Below are 27313 nucleotides of genomic sequence, written 5' to 3' on the forward strand. Positions count from 1 at the left end.
ATTTATTGGTTATAGGTCAAGAAAATGTCTTCATTTTAAACTGCAATAAAGTATATTGTTAGGGGAAACAGCCTTCACTTAAAGCTTTTACAGTTTCCCAAAATTCCACCATCTGCAAATTGGGACCATTTTGCTATTCTGATTTTAGAAAACACACTGTTGTCAATATCAGAAAGAAAATAATATGCCGTAATTAAAGTCGGAAAGGAAATATATAAGCTATATACAGTAAAAAAAAATGTTTTTCAAAGTCAAATTTATTTACCTTTTGAAGTCATGTTGAAATGCCAACATTACCTTATTCTAAAATTCGTTGCAAAATTACAATCAGCTGCTTGAATTTGGGAGGACTTGATTGTTCTTTCTGTGAATGATATTAACCAATTAGAAATAATGCTACAGCAGTTTTTGTTTAAAAAAGCATAAGGCATGGTAAGAAGTTTAATCTCATTTGATATTTGAATGAATTCTGTTTACAACATGAGCTTAAAATCATGCATTGATTCTGATGGTATCTGTGTTTCTTTGTCTCATTGTTTGAGATTGTCTGTCCCCTTGATTTTCTCTTCTTTTCTTGAATAAGCAGTGTGACAACAATACAGTAGTTTTTATACAACCACAAAAAAATTTTGCGGTTGTATATTGGTATGACGTTGGCGTCGTCTTCGTCGTCTGAAGACACATTTGTTTTCGCACAATTACTTTAATTTAAGTGAATGGATCTCTATGAAATTTTACCATAAGGTTCAATACCACAAAAGGAAGGTTGGGATTGATTTTGGGGGTTATGGTACCAACAGTTAAGGAATTAGGGGCAAAAAAGGGGCCAAAAATAAGCATTTTTCTAGTTTCCAGACAATAACTTGTGGAACAGTGTATGGATCTCTCTGAAATTATACCACAAGTTTCCATACCACAAAGGGATGGTGAGGATTTGCTGTGGGGGGTTGTGGCTCAAACCATTTAGGAATTAGGGGCAAAAAAGGGGGAAAAACAAGGGTGTCCTAGTTAATGGACAAATACTTTAGTACAAAACATAATTTAAAGCAGTGTAAGGGAGGTAATTCAAATACATCATTTGAATTAAAAAGATATGAATGTATAAGTACCTAAATACGTGAGGAGCTTTATGACCAAAAGGGACGTAAAAAGAATAGCCAAATCCATGCACAATGAACAAGTAAGTGTCTGGCATATGAAAGGTTTAAATTTCTTTTCAGTCTTTGAAGTACTTATGAATTTATACAATGAACAATTAATGCACAATGCAATTGAATCAAACAAGAAGATAATTAATATAATGGAATTCCTTGAAATTCACTTTTCATTACTTTATTTATTATTTGTTAAATTTTTTGGCTGATTTTGTATAAACAGAAAGTCCTTTATTTCTAATAACATTTATTATGAAATTCCAAATCAAATAATAAAAATGTCTTAGGATTTTTTTTCAGACTGGAAGTAAAAATACAATACATATTGAAATATCAAAGTTTCACCCTGTAAATTCCCACCCAAAGTGTGTATAATCTCCTTTTAACTTTTTCACATTTTTAAGAATTGTGGTTCTTCAACCTTAAATTGCCTACATACAACTTTTAATGTAGAACAACTTAATTGCCTATATACAACTTTTAATGTAGAACAGCTTAAAATCTGATTTTTTACAGATGGCTATATTTGAGGCAACTGTTTGAGTTGTTATGATTGCCATTACTGTTAAATTAGCATTAAGTATGACTGAATAAATTGATGAATTACTTCCATAGCAACAAACAAAGGTTTTTATTTAGATTAATGGCCCGAGAAAACAGTTATTTCGTAGTGCATTTCTTTTAGACAATAAATTCAAATTAAAAAAATCGCACCTGCTCTATCTTAAAAAGATTTTTACAGTGTAGTGTACTACTATTGATACAAATAATATCAAAATTATAGAAACTTCTACCAGCTCTAACTCAAAATATTGACAATTCTGTGTTAAGGGGGGCTAAAATTCAGTTTGACAGCTTCAGACATTCTAATTTTTGACCTTTTTTAACTGGACCAAATCACTACTTAACATAAAGATTCAGCACCCAAATTTTTTTAACATGTAATTTCATCCCCTAACTTAATATTTCATGCATGAAATATCAAGAAATAAATTGGAAAAGTGTATAAAAAAAAATGCAAGTTATACACTGTTCACACTAGGGACTATATTCGTAGACAACGAAAACCAAAGGACGATAACTGTGTCCTTGGACCTAATAGGAAAGAAAGACTTGACCAATTTTAATAAAACTTTGCATGACCTAAGCTTAGGCAATTATAAGATAGTTGGCCAAGTTTCATGGCCATAGGATATATATTATAGAAACTAGGGCGATTTTAATATTGAAATTTGGATGTTTATTTTTGACGTTTAAATCAAATATTTTCAACTGTCAAGATTTTGGCCTAAAAAATTTAAATATTGCAAAAATTTGCTTTTTAAATACTCTTGATATATAATATAATAAGTATTAAAAGCAACGGAACACTCATTTGATTTATCAGATTTATTACAGTTATTCAAAAGTCAAATTTATATGAGCGCGTGCCTGAAAATAGAGATTTTCGAATTAAGGGAAGCCTTACATAAACATGCATTTTTTTCAACCAATTTGAAGTTTTTGAAGTTTTTTAACCATACATTATTCTTCCATATATATTAAATGTACTTTAAATGTAAAGAAAAGTTACAAAAAGCATACCACATGAGTATAAAATGGTCTTAGGCCATGTAAGACCGAAAATTATTTAGAGTCGATTTAGGCCGTAGTCCATATTTACATATAAAAATGCACACAGAGGCTATAAGAAATTGAAATTTGTTACTTTTTGCTCATTTCTATGCTAAGATGTCATGATACAAGAAGTCTAATTGCAAAAGGACTCTTGAATTCAACTTTTTTTTGCAGACAGTATGGTCTGATGACCAGTTTTTCACTTTTCAATGGAAAACTTGCATGTAGTTTTAGTCTCATTTGGCATATATTTGAACCACTTACTATCCTAAAGAAGAAAATTATGGTAGCATATGAAATGAATAGGGTGTACTGATCATTGTAAAGTGTTTTTTTTTTACAGATTTAGTGAAATATTTGTGATGGACTACAGATTTTATGTACAAAGCTCTTCACATTTCACATACATCAAACAGGCCGTTTAACCAGGGACATAAATACAAATATTCTGCACATTTTTTCTGTGATAATCTACTTTTCTCTAGATTCCGAGTTCACAAATGGTTAATTAAATTTGATTTAAGCATAGCAACACAAATATCAGGAACATAAAAAGCTGTCAGATAGAAAGTCAGCATGGCTCTTAGGCATAAAATGGAAACTGCTTTAAAATGCTTATTTTAGCCGTATAATGCCAAAATGGGACATTTAAACAGAATTTCTGTCAAACAAAGATGTAAATGCTTTACTTTTATTGAGTTTGACAAATTGAAACCAGCAAACCATTCAGGAAAGTTGCCAAAGTACAGAATCTACATTTACGGAATTCATCTCTTAGGCCCGAGAACACAGTTATTTCATAGTGCATTTCTTTTAGACAATAAATTCAAATTAAAAAAATCGCACCTGCTCTATCTTAAAAAGATTTTTACAGTGTAGTGTACTACTATTGATACAAATAATATCAAAATTATAGAAACTTCTACCAGCTGTAACTCAAAATATTGACAATTCTGTGTTAAGGGGGGCTAAAATTCAGTTTGACAGCTTCAGACATTCTAATTTTTGACCTTTTTTAACTGGACCAAATCACTACTTAACATAAAGATTCAGCACCCAAATTTTTTTAACATGTAATTTCATCCCCTTACTTAATATTTCATGCATGAAATATCAAGAAATAAATTGGGAAAGTGTATCAAAAAAAATGCAAGTTATACACTGTTCACACTAGGGACTATATTCGTAGACAACGAAAACCAAAGGACGATAACTGTGTCCTTGGACCTAATGTGATTGGTATTTGAGTTGAATTACTAAAAATATTTTAAAGTCTTTTTTTATCAGTTTCACTGGAATTTCATAAAATTTGCTCTGTTTATTTCAAAATATTTCATAAATATTTCAAAGTGTATCTGATAAATGACTCAATCTTTGTTGTAAAAGTTTTCTTGTTTTTTATACATTATTTTATTATTCAGTAGACGGAATATGCAATAATGCTGACATCTTTAGAATTAAGAAATTGTCTGGCCCTAAGTTGACCTTTGATCTTGATTTGATGAAAATTGCAATGTTCAAATATTATATAGTACATTTCATGTTTTTGAATGGTAAATGATTTAGCTGTGTGCTATGTGGGTGCATTAAAAAGGAAATTTGATGGTTAATGTCCCTCAACTATATTGTTTTCTCTGATACGATCTGTTGTTACCAATTGTCTATTTAAATCTTATAAAGTAGGTGAATTCCTAGAAGAGTATACAGAGGATTTAGACTCTTTCATGAATGACATGTGGTGTCAGTACAAACAAAATAGGTGGACAAGTTATTATTACACAAGCAACATTTTAATGAGAAAACATTGCATATATTTGGCATTTTCTGATTTTTTTATTGCTAATTAGTAATTTAACAAAAATACTTTTAGGAATTGTCCTAGCTTGCTATCTTTTGTTTTGGCTTGCTAGACTCATTGATAAAGGTTATAATTATGCTGTTGTTGTTAATTGTTGTGTTAGGTGTTTTTGTTTGTATTTTTCGGGGGGGGGGGGGGGGGAATTAATATTATTACCCATTTTGAGGGTTATTTGGCCATGTAAATTACCAAAAAATTTATTAACCTGAATAATATCATTGTTGGTTACACTTTTAACAGATCAATAAAGGCCTTTAAGTACAAAAATGTAGATATAGTACAAGTTTGAGGATGCAATTTCACTGTGTTATTTGAAAGGTAAATAATCAGACAATTAAATTTTAACAATGATATATTAGACAGAGCATCTTTATGTTTTTAAGGTGCACTAGTCCAGTAGGTATATGCAACATATAATTTTTTCCAGACTTTTTACTGCATGTCTGAATATCCAAATGTGATCGGCACAATGAAAGTAATGGAAGACAACCAATTAGCCAGGTTCTCTCATACATACCAAGGTAATGAAGAAGGAGGCTCCACAACAGCAGCCCCATTTACCACTGATGACAAAGAGTTACAGTTAGACAGATTTTATTATACGATGAATTCTGTCCTTAATCATTTTGAAAACTGCAGAAAAACTGCCAGAGTTTTACGTTTTGATGGTAAGTGGAGATTCAACAATTCGAAGTGTTTTGGAAATGTTTTTTTTTTTTAGCTCACCTTGATCAAAGGGCAAGTTTGAACTACTGTAAATTCAAGGTTTTTATTAATGTGAATAATGCGACTTGGTGATTATCGCAATAATAAAAACTCACATTCTGATATATGATACATACACATGTTTATCTGTATGCAGATTTTCCTGAAATCGCAATAATTAATTTTGCATTTTTGTCCATTCTTCAAGAATCACAATAACAAATGCACGCAATAATTTCTGAATTTACATTATTACTTTCATTTTTCTTTGTCCATTGGCTAACTTTCACAATACTTTCAGCTTTAGTTAAAGCCAACAACATTTTGTGCCTGCATGTACCATATGTCTTGTATGGTACATATTGAAGAAATAAAATTGTAAATATGGATTTAATGCTTTTCTTATATAGTTAATTTTGTTTGGATATGCCTTACACTATGCAAATAATTTTTGTTTATATATTTGTATTTTGAAATACAGTGGAGTAAATGTATGAGCAAGATAAGGCCGTTTTAACATAACAGAATCATCAATGAAATGGTTTAATACAGCATTAGCCATCTTAATCACATAGCTATTAGTTTGCATAAAATGGAATTAATTGTAAGAAAACTCAACTAAAGTATGAAATTGATTATTGTATCACTATGGCAATACAACATAACACGATTCCTACTTGAATATTGCTTGTTCTCATGACTATGAAAGATCAACATTATCCTGTTTAAACAACACAAAATTTTACCTAGCTAAAAAGTTAATAGGGACTTATTGTGTCACTGATGACTATATTTGCTGTGGATCTTAATTGGGTTAAAAAGGGACCAAAAACAATTGTAATTTTGAATCCGATGTTTGAGCATTTTATTTTAAGTCCAATTTTGATGTGTATTTTTCAGTAAATTTAATAATATTCTTACAATTTTTAGACAAAATATTATACTGGGCTAGAATGTAGTAACAAAGGGAGTCATACACCACAACAGAAATATGTTGAAAATCTTGTCCTCTGAAACCACTTGAGTGACTATATAGTTTTGGGATTTTGTCAAATATTTCTGCCAACATATCAATGTGACTACAATTACTGAAAATATAAAATAATAATAATATCAACTCAAAAATAATTTTGTTGGCATACAAATTACTATCGAATAAACAAGCTTGGCATCTTCCTTGTGAATGTTACTTAGAAATTTCAGTTATTTCTTATGACCTTTTTCTTCATTCATGTTGATTTTGCCAGTCTTTAAATTTGATCTTTTGTTCACTTTCAACATTCCATAAAATGCCTTCCAACAGAAAATAGTCTTAGATAAGACAAATACAAGCAGGCTGATATCCAGTTGAAATTAAACAAAAGAAATTGAACTTTTTATTAGAGAAGGTAAAAAGCCAAGCATGTATATTTGAATTGTTTACATCTGTTTCTATTGGCTTTAAAAGTTTAATGTAGGTGCATAATTAAGTTTTTTTTGCATTTTATATACATGTTTTTACTTAAATTATAGTATGGTACTTTGAGATATTTGTAAACTTTTAGATTAAAGAAAATTTTTCACAAAACAGTCAATTGTGGTAGGCACAAATACATGAGGGTCTTTTTTGTGCATAAGCATAAATTCCACAGAGAAAAAAATCCACAGAAAGATAAAAGAATGATCTTTTTAAAGCATTAATTTGCATCTCTGCCCTATTGACAGTTTTTTGTAAAAAAAATCCTAAAAATGGGCAATAATCTCATTGAAAAGAGAAAGTCGAGTACACTTTTTATGTTCAGGTGTGCTTGAGCTGACTGTTTTGTCTTGAAAACGTATAAAGCAAACATATTTGATGCATCATTTGGCTTCAGATTCTATTATTTTTATATATTTAGGCTACAGGTTGATATAATAACATTAAAAATTCACAGTACTAAAAAATGAAATTTATGGGTCAAGTGAAATACCTTTCTAATGAGTCATAATAACAGAGCAGGTGTGTTTGAATAACAAACTTTTACTAAAAGTACTTGATGACAGATTTTGCAAGTGGATCTTAAAAATGCATAATTTCAACAACAACAAAAATTGTGTGTGGTATCTTGAACAGATATATCATGTTAAGGAGGGGTATTTGCGAAAAATACCAGTCGAGAGAATGTTAAATTTCACGAGCCGTAAGGCGAGGAAAATTCATTCTCAAGACTGGTATTTTTCGCAAATACCCCTCAAGAACATGCTATATCTGTTTAATTACACCGAATGTTAACGTACAAAACGCATTGATGATCGTGACATAAAACGCATTGATGATCGTGACATTACAAGCGTCCAGTCGGATAGAGTATTTTTTGGCAAATACCACGGCAAAGAGGGTAAAAAAGGCATATCCTTTTTGTATATAGCCAGGCGCTGTTTAAAAATGAACGATATTCATTTGATAAAAGTCAATTGGTGAAAAATACACTGGCTATCAACCAATCAAAACCCAGGATTCTTACATAAGGTGTAATTATGGGTAATAAGTCTTCAACCTCTGAAAATATTTAGTCTTCCCTTCCACAAAAGATTTAATTCGATTTTTTTTTTTTTTTTTTAACTTTCGAAAGTTCCCCCTGACAAACAATCAGAAAATTGTTTTAAATTGGCAAAAGGCCTAAAAGTACATTTAATGATGCTTAATAGCTAGTAGATACATTTGTCTTAATATACAACTGTCATATAAGGATCGTAATGGAGCTATATGGATAAATTTATTGGTTTTCAAGAGCTAAATTGACAGCACGTCATCCCTACAATGGCTTCCATTTTCACGATCATTAAAATTAGATGGTGTAAAGGGGAGATAATTTTGATGAAGTAGAATCCTGACTGAAGGAACTTCATGAATAAAATGTCTCTAAAACTATTTGTGCAAGATTGATCTATGTATGTTGCAGGCATGGGGCGAATTACATTGCAATGTAATGCATTATATTACAATTACTTTGACAAAACCATGCATTAAATTACAATTACAATTACATGCATTTATCAAAGTAATGCATTAAATAACAATTACTTTTGCAAAGTCATGCATTGAATTACACATTACATTTGTAAATTTTATTATCAAGTGAAAAGAAACATCAAACATTTTGAAAAGCAACATGAAGTCACAAAAGATTCTGCAGTAACTGTTCCATGTTTTGAATTTAAGTATACATGTAAAAGTCTATTCAATACGACTATTACATTTTAACATCATTAGGGTTTCGAAGGTTTTATCCTTCATGCACATTCTATGTTTCAAGGTATACATCTCTGTGTTTTCTCTAAAAAGAAATTACAGAGATGAAGTTTAATACTTATTTTAACTAAATGTTAATGTTAACTTTACTTTTATAAATATACATTTGTTTTTTTTAATTTCAATCAAAATATTTACTGAGAATTTTTTTCCTAATTATATAATAAACATAGAGCTTAATGCATTAATGTATGACCAAGTGTCAAAATGGTGAAAAGATTGATTGTAAAACAAACTAATTAGTGTTTTATGACAATGTTCAATTATCTGTTATTTAATCATGACAAGGTATTCATTAATCTTTTGACAACAATGGAATACAGTAATGCTTTTCAAATATCAATCTTTTTATGCAGGAAAATGTATGAAATAAAATGAAATAAAAAAAAAGAATTCAATCTGATATACAGTGTTGTGTTATTCATTTAGAATTGTAATTTGGTCATTCTAGTATTTATACCAATTCTTTTCAAGATCTACCTGGCAGGGGCAGATCCAGGATTTTGGAAAGGGGGGGGGGGGCGAAGTATGTAAAGATAGGCGAGCGGAGCGAGGCGAAAATTTTTTTGGACCTTTTTTTGGCTAAAAAACATAAAATAAGTGTTAAATGCACTTTTTTTAACGGTTCCTGACGTGGGGCATGTATATTTTATAGTTAAAGTGTAAGGGTTGGACATTTTTGATGCCGTATTCTCCCCATTAATTGTCTATTATAAAATGATTGGATGGATCCAAAGCTACGTACTAATATATTTGATGTGGGACTTGTCAGTAAAAAATTGACATGGAAAATTCTCGTTTGTTGTATGTTTAGTTAGCATAACCTCACGGATTTCTTGTTGTAAACGAGATATACGCCGGGCTTTTCAATGAAATTTACAATACGACCGACACGAGTTAAGAAAGACAAACAAGCAATTTTTATCTAAATGTTTGGTTGAAATGTTTCACCCAACAAGGGAAGTGAGGGGTTCCAAATCAACCAAAGGCTACGAATGAGTCTGAAATGACAACGAATTTATGAATGACGGTCGACAAATGGAGACATAAAGGCCACACCCAGCAGGCAGGTTGCAGTCGGGCCTTGAAAAAAGTATTCATTTTATCAGTTCGACGAAACAGACATTCCGGTCAGATATGGGATTTACATGCAAACCCTTGGCCTCAAATAAATTACGCCCATTTTTTTATATCATGTTCATTTAATGCTAAATAATTCTGAAGGAAATTTTTGTTTCTAATAGCAAAAAAGTGGACAAGATTATTGTTTTCAATCCAGATACGGCCAGAATTTTTGTTTAAGGCAAAAATCAGGGTCAGAATTTTTTCTCGCAAATATCTCAGACTGCCCCCTCAAATCAAATGGTCCGTACCTTAGACTTTAAATCTAGCTAGAGCTTATTGACTGGGGATCATTATTCATCTATGTTATTAATAGGCTGGGGCGTGTGGGGTTAAACATGTTTTCGTAGGTAAATAATATTGCTGTGGAACTTTTTCATGAGAGTGTAATAGAGTATTACTTTCTGTTTGGTGGAGTTGTGAAATAGAAGTCAATAAATACGTTCTTGCTCAATCCTTTGTCGCTTTTAAGATGTCATGCTTGTCATCATCAGCCTAAGCAATGTGTTACTGTAATTTGAATTTCAAAATGACTGAGTGACGTTTTTTCAACGCACTGGTCAACTCCACCGTAGCGAATCACATGATTTTGACATAATCAATAATATATTACAGTAAATACGAGCGAAACATATCTTTATAAGTAAAGAATTGTCGCATAAAAATTAAATACGCAGGAAATTGCAAAGTTCACGAAGTCTAGTCTGATTAATCATTTTACAAAAAAAAAAAAAAAAAAAAAGTGCAAGCAAAGGGGGAGCGTACGCCCTCTACGCCCCCCTCTGGATCCGCCACTGCCTTGCCAAGGCTTAATCTCCAAATTCCCTCTAGTGATTTATATAAAGGATGAACAATAAATAGAAAATAGAAAATCAATATTCAAATGATTAGTTCTTAGTTAATAAAGAAATCTTAAATTCTGCTTTAGTTAAATCTCCAACAATCTGTTAAAGATATATAGTATGTGAAAAAAAGTAATGCCATGTAATGCAATGGAATGCATGAAATTACACAACTTTTTGCTAAAGTAAAGCATTAAATTACAATTACATGTAATGCAAAAATTGCTGCGTTACACATTATATGCAATTACAGGGAAAAATGTAATGCATTACCATGCATTACAATTACAAATTTGCATTACCCCATGCCTGGTATGTTGGCGTTTGTTTTTGTTGCACTTCAGTGTTCCTGTTGTTCATTTGTTTTCATCTTATAGTTAATGTGTTTTCATGGTTTTAGTTTGTAACCCGGATTTGTTTTCTCTCAATCGATTTATGACTTTTGAACACCGGTATACTACTGTTGCCTTTATTTGGAACTTAAATGTGGAGATGAAGTTTTCATTTGGTATTTTTTATGTGAGAAACAGAAAATTGTATGTTTTTTATTTTTTTTACAGATGAAAGTGAGAAAATTTCTGAGGTGTTGATGAAAGCTGTAAGAGAAGATCTACACAGTGCCACTGAGATAAAGAAACTAAAGGTAGCTGTAAGACTTTGATAAATAATGTGTATTTATCTGCAGTACCAAAGGAGGATGTTCCCTAAGGGCCATTTTTAGCTCACCTGACCAAAATGGTCAAGTGAACTTTTCTCATCACTTTGCGATGGTTTCTGTCATCATTGTCCGTCTTCTGTTATCAGTTAACTTTTGCAAAAAATTTCTCCTCTGAAACTACTAGGCCAATTGGAACCATACTGGGCCATAATTATCATTTGGGTATATAGTTTTAAAAAAGTGTTCAACGATCCCGTCAGCCAACCAAGATAGCTGACATGGCTAAAAAAACATAAGGGTCAAAATGCAAGTTTGGAAACATCATTTTCAAGGACAATGGATAGACAAAGATACGGTAATTAAATTTCAACAATATTTGGTGTATATAATGACTGTATGGGTAACATATGTTCATCTACTAGGTTCCTCTGACCATGATCCAATTTTCAAGGTAGATTAGTCAATGTTAAGTTTATTGTGATTAGGTCTGTTTCTTTCAGATAATTTAACTAATGAGTCAACTTTATTTGGTATATGGAACCAACCTAGGATTGTCTGTCTGATCAGGTTCATCTGACAGGGTTCCTCTGAGTGTGTAAACACAGTAATGCTCAAGGCATTTCATGAAAAAAAAATATATCTATACAGCTACAATCTTTCGCTTTCCACTAATCAACTTTTATAGATCCCGGTAAAATAAGATACTATCCATATAAAGTTGTTGTACCATTGAATAAACTTTTTCTTAAAGGTTATCAATTTTGTATTGTGGTAATGTGGTAAGATCTTTAAATATTGTAGTTATGAGTACTGATTTTGATATAATATTTTAATAGTTTAACCCATATCTGAACATATATCCAGTTATCTACACCATTGACCAATGATCCTACAATGTGTAGATACTGATATATTTGCATTGCACAATGTCATCCTTTCCTTAGCACATCTTTACATTAAATCTGTTGGAGATGTACTGATTGATATTTTAGTCGTGAGAAAAACATTGTTTTTTTTTGTTTTTTTTAAATAATCTAAATTGGGCTTTGAACAAACCTTCAGTGTTTGAGAGTACACTTGAATCAGTGCAAAGTGTCTTTTGTCATTTTGTTATTAGTTTTTGAGGTAAGTACCAATTTGGTGAGACAATGCCATTAAAAAGGATTTTGAAAGTTTGTTCAAATGTTGTTTTGTTACACTGCTGTCTTGGGGCAGGGTTGAGCATTCACACACATATTTAACTCACCAAATTTTTTATGTGCCTGTCCCAAGCCAGTAGCCTATAATCCAGTGCTTGCGTGTTTCTGTCTGTCACAATTGTCCATCCTTTATTGCAGTAGGTAAGTTTTCTCTTTTAAATTTTTGCAATCTTTATCTCCCTGTGACCTTTTTATACGCCCGTCAATTTTTGATGGGACGTATTATGGTATACAAATGTCCGGTGTCTGTCCGTCTGTCCGGCGTAAACATGTCGCACCGTAACTTTAGAATGACTTATCCAAATTTCATGAAACTCAACATAGTTGTTTTTTATGATGGTCAAACGATCTGTATACTTTTTGGTGAAAATAAGATTAAAACTTTTTGAGTTATGGGACTTAGTAACTAAAACAGGTGTGTGTTTTTTTTCACATGTCGCGCCGTATCTCAAAAACAATTTATGATTATTGCTTAAAACTTTACACACTTCTTAGTTATATTAATCTTAAGATCTGTATACTTTTTGGTGATGATTCAAAATTTTATTTTAGAGATATTGAGTATTTTGTTAAAAAAAGGGGGAGGGGTTTTTCACATGTCGCGCCGTATCTCAAAAACAGTTTATGATTATTGCTTAAAACTTAACACACTTCTTAGTTATATTAACCTTAAGATCTGTATACTTTTTGGTGATGATTCAAAATTTTATTGTTGAGTTATTGAGTATTTTGTAAAAAAAGGGGGAGGGGTTTTTCACATGTCGCGCCGTATCTCAAAAACGATTAATGACTATTGCTTAAAATTTTACACACTTCTTAGTTATATTAATTAAGATCTGTATACTTTCTGGTTTTGATTCAAAATTTTATTTTTGAGATATTGATTTTTCTTTTTTTAAAAGGGGGGTTTTCACATGTCGCGCCGTATCTCAAAAACGATTTATGATTATTGCTTAAAATTTTACACACTTCTTATTTATATTAATCTAAAGATCTGTATACTTTTTGGTTTTGATTCAAAATTTTATTTTAAGAGATATTGAGTTTTTTGTAAAAACAAAAAGGGGGGGGGGGGGGGTTTTCGCATGTCACACCGTATGTCAGAAACTATTTATGCTTATTGCATAAAAATTCACCCACAAGACGACGGGCGTATCATGCGCTCATGGCACAGCTGTTTATTTAGCTTTCTATACAGAAATTTTTTACTTATTGTTGAATGCCATACGTTGATCTGTAACTATTAACAACCTCAACTCTTAAGTTTTATATTTATGTAATTTGACAACATTGGTCTAGTTAATGCAATAATTTTTGAATAATTTTAGGGGTCTGGCTTGACCAAAGTGCAGTCTTTTATCTCTTTCTTTTTCATTTTAAAAAGTGGAAAATCACTCTGGGCTTAAAAAGATTTATAGTTTTATTAATATATATTATTGATATTTGGCAGAGTTCAGACTTGCTTTCATCTAGTTTGTTCTAGTCATATACTATTTCAAAGTTAGTTGGTTTAATTGAGAGTGACAGCACTGGTGCTTATCATATTCATTTAGGTGTGTTTTAGTAATGGACAGTTGATAAAGATATTGAAATATGAAAGTAAGTATGCATGTTTTGAGTAAATAATAAAAATAAAACACTCCTTTGCCTGTGTTCTCTGTCTGCATGTGGTCTGGATATTCATATTCTCTGAACAGCAATCATTGAAAAACATCTTAAGGAAAAATGTTGTGCCATCTTTTTCTGTCTTATGACTATGTATTGTTTGTTGTTGGTTCTTAAGATTTATGGATTTTACCTTTTACATCTGGTGATTACTTTATTATTATAGTTATCATGTTGACACACTAATGTAAACAAAAAATATGTTATAAATGATAGTTATAATATGATTTTTCAGAGAGATAACCAGACTTCATTAGAGTTAGTAGATGAGTCGCAATATAAATACAAAGTGTATGTTGCTTGTTCAGAGAATTATGAAGATCAAGAGAAGGCACAGAAAATTGTTGATTACCTTAAGGACGAAGGGGTAGACAAGATAATGGAAGATGCTCCTGGTTTAAAATTTTCAGAGAAATTAATAGAAGCTTCTCAGAATTGTAGATGGATTATTTTTCTCCTAACAGAACATGCTTTAAAAGATACAAATCTTACATTCCATGTCATGTCAGCACTTGGTGTCAGTATTTACCAAAAGAGAGTAAAAGTTATACCAGTTGTTAATAGATGTGACAATCTTTACATACCTGAATCTCTAAGATGGGTGACTTATATTCCATTTGATACAAACAATGACCATCTGAAGAGTCTTCATAGTATAGTCAGTGGTATGAAATATATTTTATTTTATTAGGTCTTTCCACTTTTCATGGAAAGACCTTTTGCTTTTGTTCTGATTATTTTTTTATTATTCTGTCGTCTGACATGGTTTCTTTTTGTTTGTCAACATAATGATAAGATTTCTGGCACATCATATCATACAGTGATTACAGTTTCACCATTGACCCTGCATAATCGAACACTTATTCTTATAGGAGTTATCTCTAAGTGCCCTCTTTTTGTTGTTATCATTATTCCTCTGTACCTCTGTAAAAGATATCGACAAATTTTTTGTTCCAAATTGTTCATTCCATCTTATTGAATGACATCTTATATATATCAAATTTTGACATTAGTGATATGTCAAACTAACTCATATGCTGTAAGTCATAGAGACCTAAAGTCTTTTGATATGTAGTCCTTAGTCAATTAGCAGAAAATTGAGGTCAAGGTCAAAGGTCAAAGTCATGTTCTTAATTTTGAACTTTGCTTGTGATCTTTATTCCTCAGAAACCATATTAGTTTATGATAGTATGCTTTTGCCAAATAATTGTTTAAAACATGGCTGGACCTCGATCCATTTGAGTTGAAGTATTTCAGTAACCTTTTGCAGATTCTCCCATTATATATTTGAAATCAGTATAGCTCTTTAACCGTACATGTGAAAGACCTGGGGTCTTTTGATTTGATATTCATGATATATGACATTGAAATTGAGGTAAAGGTCAAAAGTAGATTTGGCATTCTAAATATTTATTTTTGCTTTAACTTTATACTAATCAGTAGGTCTTTTGTATTTGGTTGAAAGGCATATGACCTTGAAAAGATGAACTGGAAGAGACATTATGTATACCAGAAGTAGCCATTTTTGCACTGACATTTCATGTAAAAGTACCTTGAAACCATATATTTTTTTAGAATCAGTGAGACATAACCTTTCATATGAAGAGTAAGTGGCAAATTGTAGACTGGAAGTATCAAATTATCTCCCTTATGTATAGAGACTAATTTTAAAAAAGAATTATACTCTGCAATTCTTTAGAAAAAAAACTCTTTAGACAAAACTTACAGTAGTTAGTCAAAATTTGTGTTCAAAATTTGTGTTAAATGAAGAATGTTTAGGAAAAAATGTTTTATATCCTTCCATAAAGCTTCAAGACTATTGGGTCTTCTGAGTTCCTTTACCAATAAAAACTTCCTGCCATGATATTACCAAGAGTGATGAAAGTCGTGTTTAACTCCAACAATCAATCAATCAAGCAATCCATGATTATGTCTATTTATTTATTCAGCTTTGGTTTTACTTCATTTCCTTACTGTGCATTTCATATTCCTAACTGTCTAATGAATTTTTCAAGTTGCAGTTTATTTCTTCAAACTGATCTGCTAGTAAAAATTTTGTCGATTGTAACAGATTAGTTATTGTTTAAGTATTATGCAAGAACAGTATTATTCAAAATTCTTATAATCCAGTTATTAAGCATTTGAGAATAAGCTCTACATCATAAAAAATAGAATGTGCATAAAGGAAAACATGTGTTATCCTTGTCCAACATATTAAAGGGGAGATAATTGAATTTATTTACTTTAGTATAATAATAGTAAAGCGGAGCAGGAGGTATCCTTTGTAATCAGCTAAGATATTTTTCAAATTTTCAAATTAAAGACAAAGTCAATTGATAAAATTCATGGCTAGGTATTTTAACCACACTACACCTACACACCAAATACAAAATGATTTTTGTTATTGGTTGCATTGTTTCATTGTTTGCATATTTTAAAGGAACAAATTAATGCATATTGCATTTTGAAAAAGTGCAACTCGTTGTTTACTGTAACAAAAAGAAAAAACTCTGGTCATATACAAGTCATAAAATTGTTCAGTCAGATAAGTTGTTTATTGGAGATGACATACATATTGTCAAAAAACAACACTTTGAAATAGAGTTTTCAATAATAGAATTACATATTAATGCAATTCTCCCTTCTATTTAGAAGAATGATTTTCTTATTGCTATTGCTATTTATTTACAGGAAAAGACATTCCAATGGAAACTCAGTTGATATTACCAGCAGGTGATGTGGCTTATGGTTTAGCTTGGAATTATGTCACAAACTATCTGATTCAGGTTTTACCTGGCAAGGAAGATGACAACCGTAAGTGATATATATTTATATATGTACGTCTAAACATGTGCTTACATTACGACAGACATTCTCCATTGGATAACCTGTGGTTATACAGGGCTAACACAAAATTTATGTATAATTTGTCTCAAATCTAGCCCATCAATGTAAGATCTGCATTTTTTATGCCCCATTTATGGGCATTATGTTTTTCGGTCTGTGCATCCGTTCGTTCGTTCGTTCCGTCCGTTCGTCCCGCTTCAGGTTAAAGTTTTTGGTCAATGTAGTTTTTGATGAAGTTGAAGTCCAATCAACTTGAAACTTAGTACACATGTTCCCTATGATATGATCTTTCTAATTTTAATGCCAAACTAGAGTTTTGAGCCCAATTACACGGTCCACTGAACATAGAAAATGATAGTGCAAGTGGGGCATCCGTGTACTATGGACACATTCTTGTTTTTCTTCCCTCAGAGGGATTCAAAGTGATTTTGAACCCTCGCTTCTGCAAAACCACTCGACCAATTTTGCATATATATATATATATAACTCTATAGCTCTAGATGATTTCACAAAAAATTTAATATGCTTTAGATGAATGATATTAAGTATGCATTTGTATTAGCATTGGCACATTCCATTTCTGTTCAGACTATATATTTCCCTCAGTCGTGGTCCATTGACTTCAAGAATTTTGCATTGGTTGGATAAAAATGTTTGTGATTAGGGAAGTTTAAGGGGAATCAGTAACGGTAAGTCAATGTTATTGACCAATGCAGCTGTATATATTATTAGAACATTCCCACATACTGTGGATTCATTTATTTTCGTGGGTATCAATTTTCGTGGATCGAGGAAAACTTTCATTTTCGTGGAGATTTGATTTCGTGGTTTTACGAATCTCTGCATACAAAGCCCATAGAAAATTTGTATTTCGTTGAATATTTGAATTCGTGGTTCACCTGTAACCACGAAACCCACGAAAATTGGTATCCAACGAATAATAATGAATCCACAGTAGTTTATTTGGCCTTGCCCCCTAAGTCACAGTTTATTGACTTTGAAACTGTTGCTTAGTTTAAAGTGTTGAGGTCTTTTAGATATAATTCTTCTACAGTAAAACATTAATTGACAGGCTGTATTATATATTTTGTAATAGATGTCCTAAATGGAATTGATCAAGCCTTAAAAGGAAAGCACATAAGTAATGGTATTTGTCCACACAAGTTGTACATTGTTATCCCAAAAAGCTGTGGCGCTGGTGGTGCTTTGAAGGACAAAAGAGAGGATACAGAAAGGATTATCAATTTTACAAAAACTCCAGATGTATTTCCATTTGGACCAGGCAGGCGATTTTCCTGCAATATTTACAAAGTTAAAGCAAAGGACCCTGCAATGGACACGGTATAGTTAAAGTAATGTGTAGCTCAAAGTACATTGTATACTATAGCAGTTTCTTGGCATCAGTTGTCTTTCCATGATTAGTTAGCTTGTAAAATAGTGTTTACTCGAGACCACCTGGCACAACTGGGCAAATTGGATTCTTACTTCCAACTGTCAAAGCTCCATGCTCTTTTTGAAGTATCTGACATCTCTGCAAAACACTCAAATATTTTTATGGAGTAGGTCAGAATTCTTGTAAACAATAGAATCTGTCACAGTTAAAATCAGAGTAATTATGATTGGAGTAAAATGTTATGCATATTAAACTTTTTTAAGGCAATATTTGTACAAACAAACTATTTTTGATTACATGTTAATTTGTCTTGCTATGCTAAATTATCAGTGTGCTATGTCTATGATATTTTATTATTTTTTTAATTGTTCTATATTGGTTCTTCTTAAATGACTTTATAAGTTAATGGAAACAAGTAAATTTGTTTCTTTGGGTTTATACATGTATTGATATGATATGCCAGGACAATGTATTTATTGTCTTACTTTTATTAAGTCTCCCAAACGAAGTTTGGGAAGACTTATTGTTTTTGCTCAGTTCTTATTATTATTATTATTATTATTCTTCTTCTTCTTCTTCCGCTGCTTTTAAATTTGAACTTGTCCGCACCCGTTCTCCAAAACCGCTTGTCAGATTAACTTAGGGTTTCACAATATGTTAGACTAACATGTCTAGTGGTGCAATCAGGGTTTTGTTTGTGCAATGGGGTTTATAAAGGGGTACTTTGAGGGGCAAAAAGAAAAGAGGGTTTTACTATAGAACCCTAAGGGATTTTATTTTTTTAAATTTTCAAATGATTATAAATTGAAAACCGTTTGTGATAGACACAATCTTTTTAATTGAAAATGTTCTAAATGATAAAGCCCATTTAATGAAATACAGGGTTAGTCCCCAGGGGTCACCCCCACCCCCTGCCATTTAAGAAAGTTCTAATACCTTGTAAGTGGTCAAGATCCCCACCCCTAAACCATATATATTCTGGTTTGTCATGCTAAGATGGTTTAAATGATATACAGGGTTAGTCCCCAGGGGTCATCCCGACCCCCTGCCATTTGAGAAAGTTCTAATATCTTGTAAATGGTCGAGATCCCCACCCCTAAACCATATATATTCTGGTTTGTCATGATAAAGCACATCAAATGAAATACAGGGTTAGTCCCCAGGGGTCACCCCCACCACCTGCCATTTAAGAAAGTTTTAATATCTTCTAAGTGGTCAAGATCCCCACCCCTAAACCATATATATTCTGGTTTGTCATGCGAAGATGGTTTGAATGATATGCAGGGTTAGTCCCCAGGGGTCATCCCGACCCCCTGCCATTTGAGAAAGTTCTAATATCTTGTAAATGGTTGAGATCCCCACCCCTAAACCATATATATTCCTATTTGTCATGTCTCGAACATTTGAATGACGTATACGGTCAGTCCCCAGGGGTTCCCCCCACCCCCAATGTTCTAATATCTTGTAAATGGTTGAGATCCCCACCCCTAAACCATATATATTCCTGTTCGTCATGTAATGAACATTTGAATGACGTATAGGGCCAGTCCCCAGGGGTTCCTCCCCACCCCCAATGTTCTAGTATCTTGTAAATGGTCGAGATCCCCACCCCGAAACCATATATATTCTGGTTTGTCATGCCAAGATGATTTGAATGATATACAAGGTTAGTCCCCAGGCATCACTAATGCATATAACTTTACTGGACCAAACCAATTTTCACTGGACGTTGCCCAATGTCAGGCGACCCTGGGAATTACGAATTATGGGAGCTTCGTTTGGGAGACTTCGTAACAGCATCCTGTTACAATCATTTCTTGTTATATTTATTCTTACCAGTGAATTACTTTTTTAAAAGGGATTATATTTTGTTGGACAGTATGCAGCACCAGTGGCATGCTTAGAAGAAATGAAAAATTGGAATATTGCTGGGGTAGATTCAGAGACCATGGGTTCTGAGGTTTATAGGTTTTATAAAATCGTTACAGAATTAGTGAGAAATGCTGTTCCAAAACAGGCTCAGTATTGTGAATTTATCTACTTTGATGGTACGTATTCCATATTATACTTAGATTTACAAATACTCATTACTGTTGATTTTGCATGATAACATACATGTTATGTCAACTCACTTCTCCTTCCTACGGCGTCTGAGAGAAAAAAAGAATGTAGGACAGAAAGTCACAGGACAAAAAGTCTCACAGACAATGCTTTTAATTGAAAAAAAAATTTGAAATTTCACTCTTGGTATTATAGGTTTAGAAATCACCTTCAATTTATGAAATTGCCAGTATCCTTTTAAAAAACCTTGAATTTCTAATGTTTGGCGATTGGTTGCTTTTCCTGTTTCTTAAGTAATATGAAAATTGAGAATGGAAACGGGGAATGCATCAAAGAGACAACAACCCGACCAAAGAGCAGAAAACAGTCCAAGTCCACCAATGGGTCTTCAACACATTGAGTAAATCCCGCACCCAGAGGCGGGCTTCAGCTGGCCCCTTAACAATAATGTGTAGTACTTCAGCTAAAATATATATTCTATTGTAAGCTTGTGGATTTTGATGTTATTGTAATTTTTAAAAAGGCCAAAATTTAAGTGAAATGGCATAGTCTTTCAAATATTTCTGTAATGTGAGGATTGTATAAACGTCTTACAGTCAAAATTAACTGATGGTTTCTTCATATATGTCTTCTGATACCATCAATGTAAAAGATTGATTGATTGTTGGTGTTTAATGCCAGTTTCAGTTCTCTTTGGTATATCACGGTAGCCAGGTTATTTTGGTGGAGGAAGCAAGATTGCCTGGAGAGCCACCAGCCTGTGACAGGAAACTGGCAATCCTAGTCAATTAAGATCAGAATCAACAACACCTGCAACAAGTGGGGCTCCCTTAAAAATAATGAATATCCTGTAAAACCTTGGATTTTTTTAGTTTGTCAAAAATAGTGGGAACTGTGTTACTATTCATTATAGGTATATTTTCATTAATACAATTACTCAGAGGTATATTGAATGGGTTGTTTCAGTATAATACATTTGTTTCAATTTTGTTTCTTCTAGAGTAATTTTTTTTCATCACAAGCATTATCTTGATGTCATTTACCTGTCAGGGGAACGACATGCTTTTGGGATGCGGGATATAGGGGGTTAAAAAAAGTGGGGATATGGATTATAGGGGATGCCAAAGATGGCAACTATGAAAAAGAAAGGGGAAAAGGGAAAAATATATATTGTGATAAATCCATTTGGTCTGGTATGCTACAGGATGAGTTTTTTTTTTCCTTTTCCAGTGTTTTTGAAATTTTTTATTGCAAAAAACACCAATGAAATGCTTAGGAGCTAGGTGTGCTGATGCCTGCTGAGGCATCCAAAATTTGTTTAAGTTTGTGATTAGTTCAGTTTAAGGGGAGCGACAAATGGTTAGGCAATAATATTTGGTATGCAGTTGTATAAGAATATGCAGTTTTCATTACCATAGATAACATTTGGCCATGCCCTATCAGTCTTAGTATATTGTCTTTGGAACTTGACCATGGTAAGTCAATTATATTTGGTGTGCAGCTTTATTATAATAGCAATGCACATCTCATTTCTGTGGAGTGTGTTTGGCGGCTTTGGCCTGCCCCTATCGACTTTAAAACTCTTCCATAGTTTACATTTTAAAGTTTTTGATTATGTCTGTTTACAGGAAAGCACTAAAGATAAGTCAATGTTATTTGATATACAGTTGTATTTGCATTAGGATATCTCATTTCCATGGAGATTAAATGGCCCCATGCTCTTAGTCCTGGTTCATTGACTTTGAAAGTTTTGCATAGTTTACATGTTAATATGTTGCCATTTTAATTTCAACATTTGCATTATACTAACAAAATTGCATACATGCAAGACATATCCCTATGGCAACAGTCTATCTATGTAGTACATTTATGATTTCTTATACTTAATATGAAACATATATTGACTCTGATCAGTATATAAAGTAAAATGTCAAAGAATAGTATTGATGTTAGTTGAATAAAATAATATTTAAATGTGTATACTCAAAATCCAACATTGGTATATTTTAAAATAAAATTGTAATATATGTTTATTTTTTTAGATGTTACTGATTCTTTAGCAGATATAATGGAGCAAAAGATCAGAAGTTGAGAAGGTGATGGACAGATCATTTGAGCAATGTAACTGTGATATTTTTTTCATTCCTCTGATTTATTCTGTGTGTTTTAGTTTGATCATATGTATATAGGAGATGCACGTTTGGGCTAATTGGTGTAAGAAGTTGACATTTGGGCTAAATTTTAAGGTCGACATTTGGGCTAATCCTCCCATGTAACGGTAAATTACATGCCAAATATCTATATTTTAATTATATATTAATATTTTATATGTAATAAACGACCCTCTATTTATAACTATTTATGTACTCATTCCGTTTTCCAGACAGTGTCTGGTCCCTACTCACCACAGGGTTTGAAAGAGGGATTTTGAGCAAGACAAGTCTTTATAGCACTAAATATTGTTTAACTATGTACAATGTGAAGGTATAGAAATGTTCTTCCAAAAGATTTCTCAAAGATTGGTTCTGGTATAAATTTAAATCTTAACAGCCTTGGCTAGAGGTATAACATGTTTAACCCTGTCGCATTTATGTCCTGTCCAAAGTCAGGAACCGCTAGCCTTTGTTAGTCTTGTGTGTTTTTTAATTTTAATTCATTTATATGTTTCAAGGTTTAGTGTGGCATCTATTTCACTGAACTAGTATACATTATTGTTTAGGGGCCAGCTGAAGCCGGCTTCTGGGTGTTGGATTTTCTCGCTGCGTTGAAGACCCATTGGTGGCCTTGAGCTGTTAACTGCTCTTTAGTCAGATTGTTGTCTCTTTGACTCACATTCCCAGTTTTCATTCTCAAATCTATTTAAAAGCTGTCATCTTGTTATGGTCTGACAGTTGCTGATCTTCACTGTAAACTCATTTCAATTTACACTGAACTCAGAAGAAAACACTCAGTAGATATTATATCAAATATTGTAAAACCTCAAGTTTTTTTCTTTTCAAACTAGCATGGTTTCCCAATGATTGGATTTTTATTTATTTATTTTGTTTGATATCGTGTATATTTCGGATATTAATAAATTTCACCTGTAATTTACCTTTACAGCTTAAAAAAATTATTAGCCCAAATGTAATCTTGACTCCAATTTTTTAGCCTAAATGATACCATTGTCACGCTTATGATTTAGCCTAAATATCTTGCGCCCAAGTATATCATGACCTTAGTATCACATTCTTGTAGTCCGGTTAAATTTTCATGATACGTACGGTCTGTTCTTCAGATTCTTTAAGTGATAGGTCAACTCTCTTTGTTATATGGATTAGTTTGTAGGAGCATATGTCTATCTGTCATGTTGTATAGCTGATGGTTTTACAAAAACTTTTGCAGGTCAAATCTCAACCCAACAAGTTTGTAACTTATCTGAAAGAACAATACAAAACAGTGATTGTAACTAATATAAACATTTATTTTAGAACAATTATAAATTTAAAAAAAATGATGTTCTACTTCTGAAGTCTATTTATGTCCAGATAATAGTAGTCACTTATGATTTTTGGGGGGAGTCTGTCATGATCCAGAAACTTCTCTTATTTAGGAATTCAATAGCTTTTGCAAAAAGATTATATATATTTTTTTAAGAGTTCTTTTAATTATTTTCCAGCATTTTAACATAATTCATAAATCAATTAGTTTATTTTTATTTGAAAACATGTATGACATTATTTTTTATAACTTAACAATATAATGTATTATCAGCAATAACTAATTAGATGAAACTAAAAACCAAAGAAATCAATCGCAGACATTATCATAAAACATAAATCATTTTCTTCTTAAATAAATACTAGAAACAGGATGAAGTCTTTTCATAAGTAGCTATACATGATAGCTTAACAATATGTAATGTAATGTATTGATTGGTTGTTAAAAGTATATGTCCCCTTGACATATGTCATATGCATATCTGCCAACTTTTCAAAATCTCCATGGGGATTTTAAGCACACAAGAGAACCTAATGCATACCTATACATGTCATTAGTGTATTATTTTAGAACAACTATGGATTTGAATGAGTATAAATGTGTTTAAAATGTTTTAAAGTATTTAGTCTAAATAATCTGATTTTATAAGGGCAGGTCAGCACCCGTCATGGGGGATATCCGCATAAAACTGGAAAGTTGGCAGGTCTGCATATGGCCTTGACATAATTTTGCATTCCAACAGTTTGGTTAAGTTTTAAGGATTAGGAAGTCAACAATACATGGATTTGTTTTCAGGACCCATGTACATGTCAGTCTGACATATTACATATGGACCTCATTGTTGTTGAAACAAATTTGAAATGTAGCAACCAGAAGTTGTCAACTTCAATAGTATGTTTCTAGTTGATTTTCATAAACAATTGTTCATTTGACATCTTGAAGATGTATTTTTTTTGTCCTCAACATAGCCTCCTTATTCTTAAGAAGAGAATGAGAAAGATTAAGCTTATTCAACTAATCTTTGAACCTGAAGTGTGAATGTATATTTTAAAATGAAACAGTTTTGATGTAATACAAAAGAAATAATTGATTGAAGAAATCACTAAAAAGAAAAAAAAACAATAAAAAGTATTAATTATACATGTACTTGTATTTCATACAAAAATTATGAAATTTGCAACCTATGTGTATGATAATATGTTCAAGATTTTCATTAACAATAAAGAGTTGTCACCATCAATAAAATCGCTGTTTGTGGTTGGTTTAATTTTCAAGCCTGTGACAAAAGTCACAATATATAGCGGTCCTACATTCCATTAATATTGTCCATTACCTCATCAACATTTAGGTTCAGTCTGTAGTAAAAAAATTATTAAAAACATCAATAACTTTCTCAAACATTCATGGAATTCATGGAAACTTGAAAATAGCTTTCTTCATAATGAATAGACATTACCAACAGCTACATTTGGAAAGAAAATTTTATTTTTCGTATTTTACCAACAAGAGAACTTTTTGTTCTGGTTAACTTTAAAATACAATCTAAGGTTTAAGTTTTCCAGACATTAAAATACAATCTAAGGTTAAAGTTTTCCAGACATCAATTAATTTGTCCATTGCTCATGTTATTTTACAAAACTTGAACCTATGCTTTTTCAAGATCGAAAGACAGTAGCCAGAGCAAAATTATGAACAAATTTTTTTCTCATTTTCCGTATTTTACTGATAAAAAAGGTTTTCTTTTTGTCTTTTACAGTTAACATTTAGATACAGTATGGGATTAAAGTGTTTTTGACACCAATAACTGTGTAAAACCTCCATAGAATTTAATGAAACTTTGATAGAAGTTTTTTTTATGATAAACAGATAAAAGATAGGCGAAAGATACTTTAAAGGGACATTCTAACTCATAAGTCAAAAATAAACTGACATCGCCATGGCTAAAAAGGAAAAGACCAATAGACAAACAACAGTACACAAAACACAACATAGAAAACTAAAGACTGAGCAACACGAACCCCCAAAATTGGGGGTGATCTTAGGTGCTCCGGAAGGGTAAGCAGATAACTTCTGAATCAAAATATTATTTTTATCTCCTCAGTTATCCGATTAACCAATGTGGCTTGTGTAGCAACAAAAAAATACTAAAAAAAATCACTGAACATTGTGGTCAAACAGCAGTTTATGAAAGCGCTTCGGACGCATGAAATTTATAATGTGTTGTTTTCATTTTTTATAACTAGCATCTCGAAATTGCAGCAAATTGTAAAGAAAACTATTGGGGCGAAAATTGGCAGCACAACAAGCTCTGTCTTCTCCGAAAAAAAAACATTATTGCCCCTGAAATGTTGTATTTCATGACAAGCCTACAATACAATCGCACCTTGGATAAATTATGACGTTATGATTGGTTTAACGTCGTCACGTGGTGACCCCCTATGGATCTTTATCGCACCGCGGGTAAATTATACGTTGTGATTGGTTTAACGCCGTCACGTGGTGACCCCATATTGATCCGTAGGGGGTTAGTAAATTTCAGTGGGTTCATGACGTCATGGCTACTAGTATACTGTTAATGGTGACGTCATCTATTGATGTTTTTGTATTTCATTGTTTATTTTTCTACAAAACGCTGCAGAAAAAGTATCGTGTGCGATAAATTTGTTATACGGTTCACTAGTCTACTGACCCCCTACAGACCATAGAGGGTAAATATAATCCATAGGGGATTCGTCATTCGGCCTCACCCCCTATGGATTTTACTAACCCTCTATGGATCCGTAGGGGTCAGTAGCGAACCATATAACTTATAGTATGGAGTCAGTAGATTTCATATTACTAAAAATGGTGACGTCATCGATTAGTGTTATTGTATTTCATTGCTTATTTTTCTACATAACTTAGCAGGAAAAGTCCCGTGTGTGATAAATTCGTTATACGGTTCACCACTGACCCCCCCCCCCCCCCCCCCCCCCCTACAGACCCATAGAGGGTGAGTAAAATTCATAGGAGTTTCGGGCTAACCCTCTATGGTTCCGTATGGGGTCAGTAGCAAACCATATAACTTATAGTTTATATGCATTATGTTTTCTGGTCTATTGGTCTGTTCTCCCGTTATTCAGTCCATCCGCTCGGTATAAGGTTGAAGTTTTGTTTTAGTGTAGAGTGTGGTCGTATCAACTTGGAACTAAGTATTCATTTCTATTTTCAAGCGAACTATTTGATTTATTAGTTTTTTTTTGAAAATCACAAGTCAAACCTTCTCTCTTTTGGTTTTAACCTAAAAAAGAGACAATAAAAATCTCCCATCTTCATACTATATACCGAAACTTTACAAGCATCCTGATATAGAGTTATGTCGACTACACATCTTTCTAATGTTCTTACCACCATTATTCCTACAGTAAAAGATGGCCACCAGAAATATTGTGATTATGAATA

At 32.2% G+C, this 27313-nt stretch overlaps 1 protein-coding gene across 1 annotated transcript in view; it reads left to right on the forward strand.

Moving 5' to 3' along the window:
• The window catches only part of LOC127738401 (uncharacterized), a 58015-nt gene extending 32898 nt beyond the window's left edge, over positions 1 to 25117 (forward strand). The window contains exons 6-12 of the mRNA XM_052249641.1: positions 5057 to 5297; positions 11130 to 11212; positions 14327 to 14756; positions 16783 to 16905; positions 18035 to 18279; positions 20190 to 20379; positions 22435 to 25117. Of these exons, the coding sequence (XP_052105601.1) occupies positions 5057 to 5297; positions 11130 to 11212; positions 14327 to 14756; positions 16783 to 16905; positions 18035 to 18279; positions 20190 to 20379; positions 22435 to 22484 (1362 nt within the window). The 3' untranslated portion in view covers positions 22485 to 25117. The remainder of the gene's footprint in view (positions 1 to 5056; positions 5298 to 11129; positions 11213 to 14326; positions 14757 to 16782; positions 16906 to 18034; positions 18280 to 20189; positions 20380 to 22434) is intronic.
• Positions 25118 to 27313: the final 2196 nt, after the last annotated feature.

This window comes from Mytilus californianus, unplaced genomic scaffold, assembly GCF_021869535.1.
Source record: "Mytilus californianus isolate M0D057914Y unplaced genomic scaffold, xbMytCali1.0.p SCAF_4, whole genome shotgun sequence".
In the NCBI taxonomy this organism is placed as follows: Eukaryota; Metazoa; Mollusca; class Bivalvia; order Mytilida; family Mytilidae; genus Mytilus; species Mytilus californianus.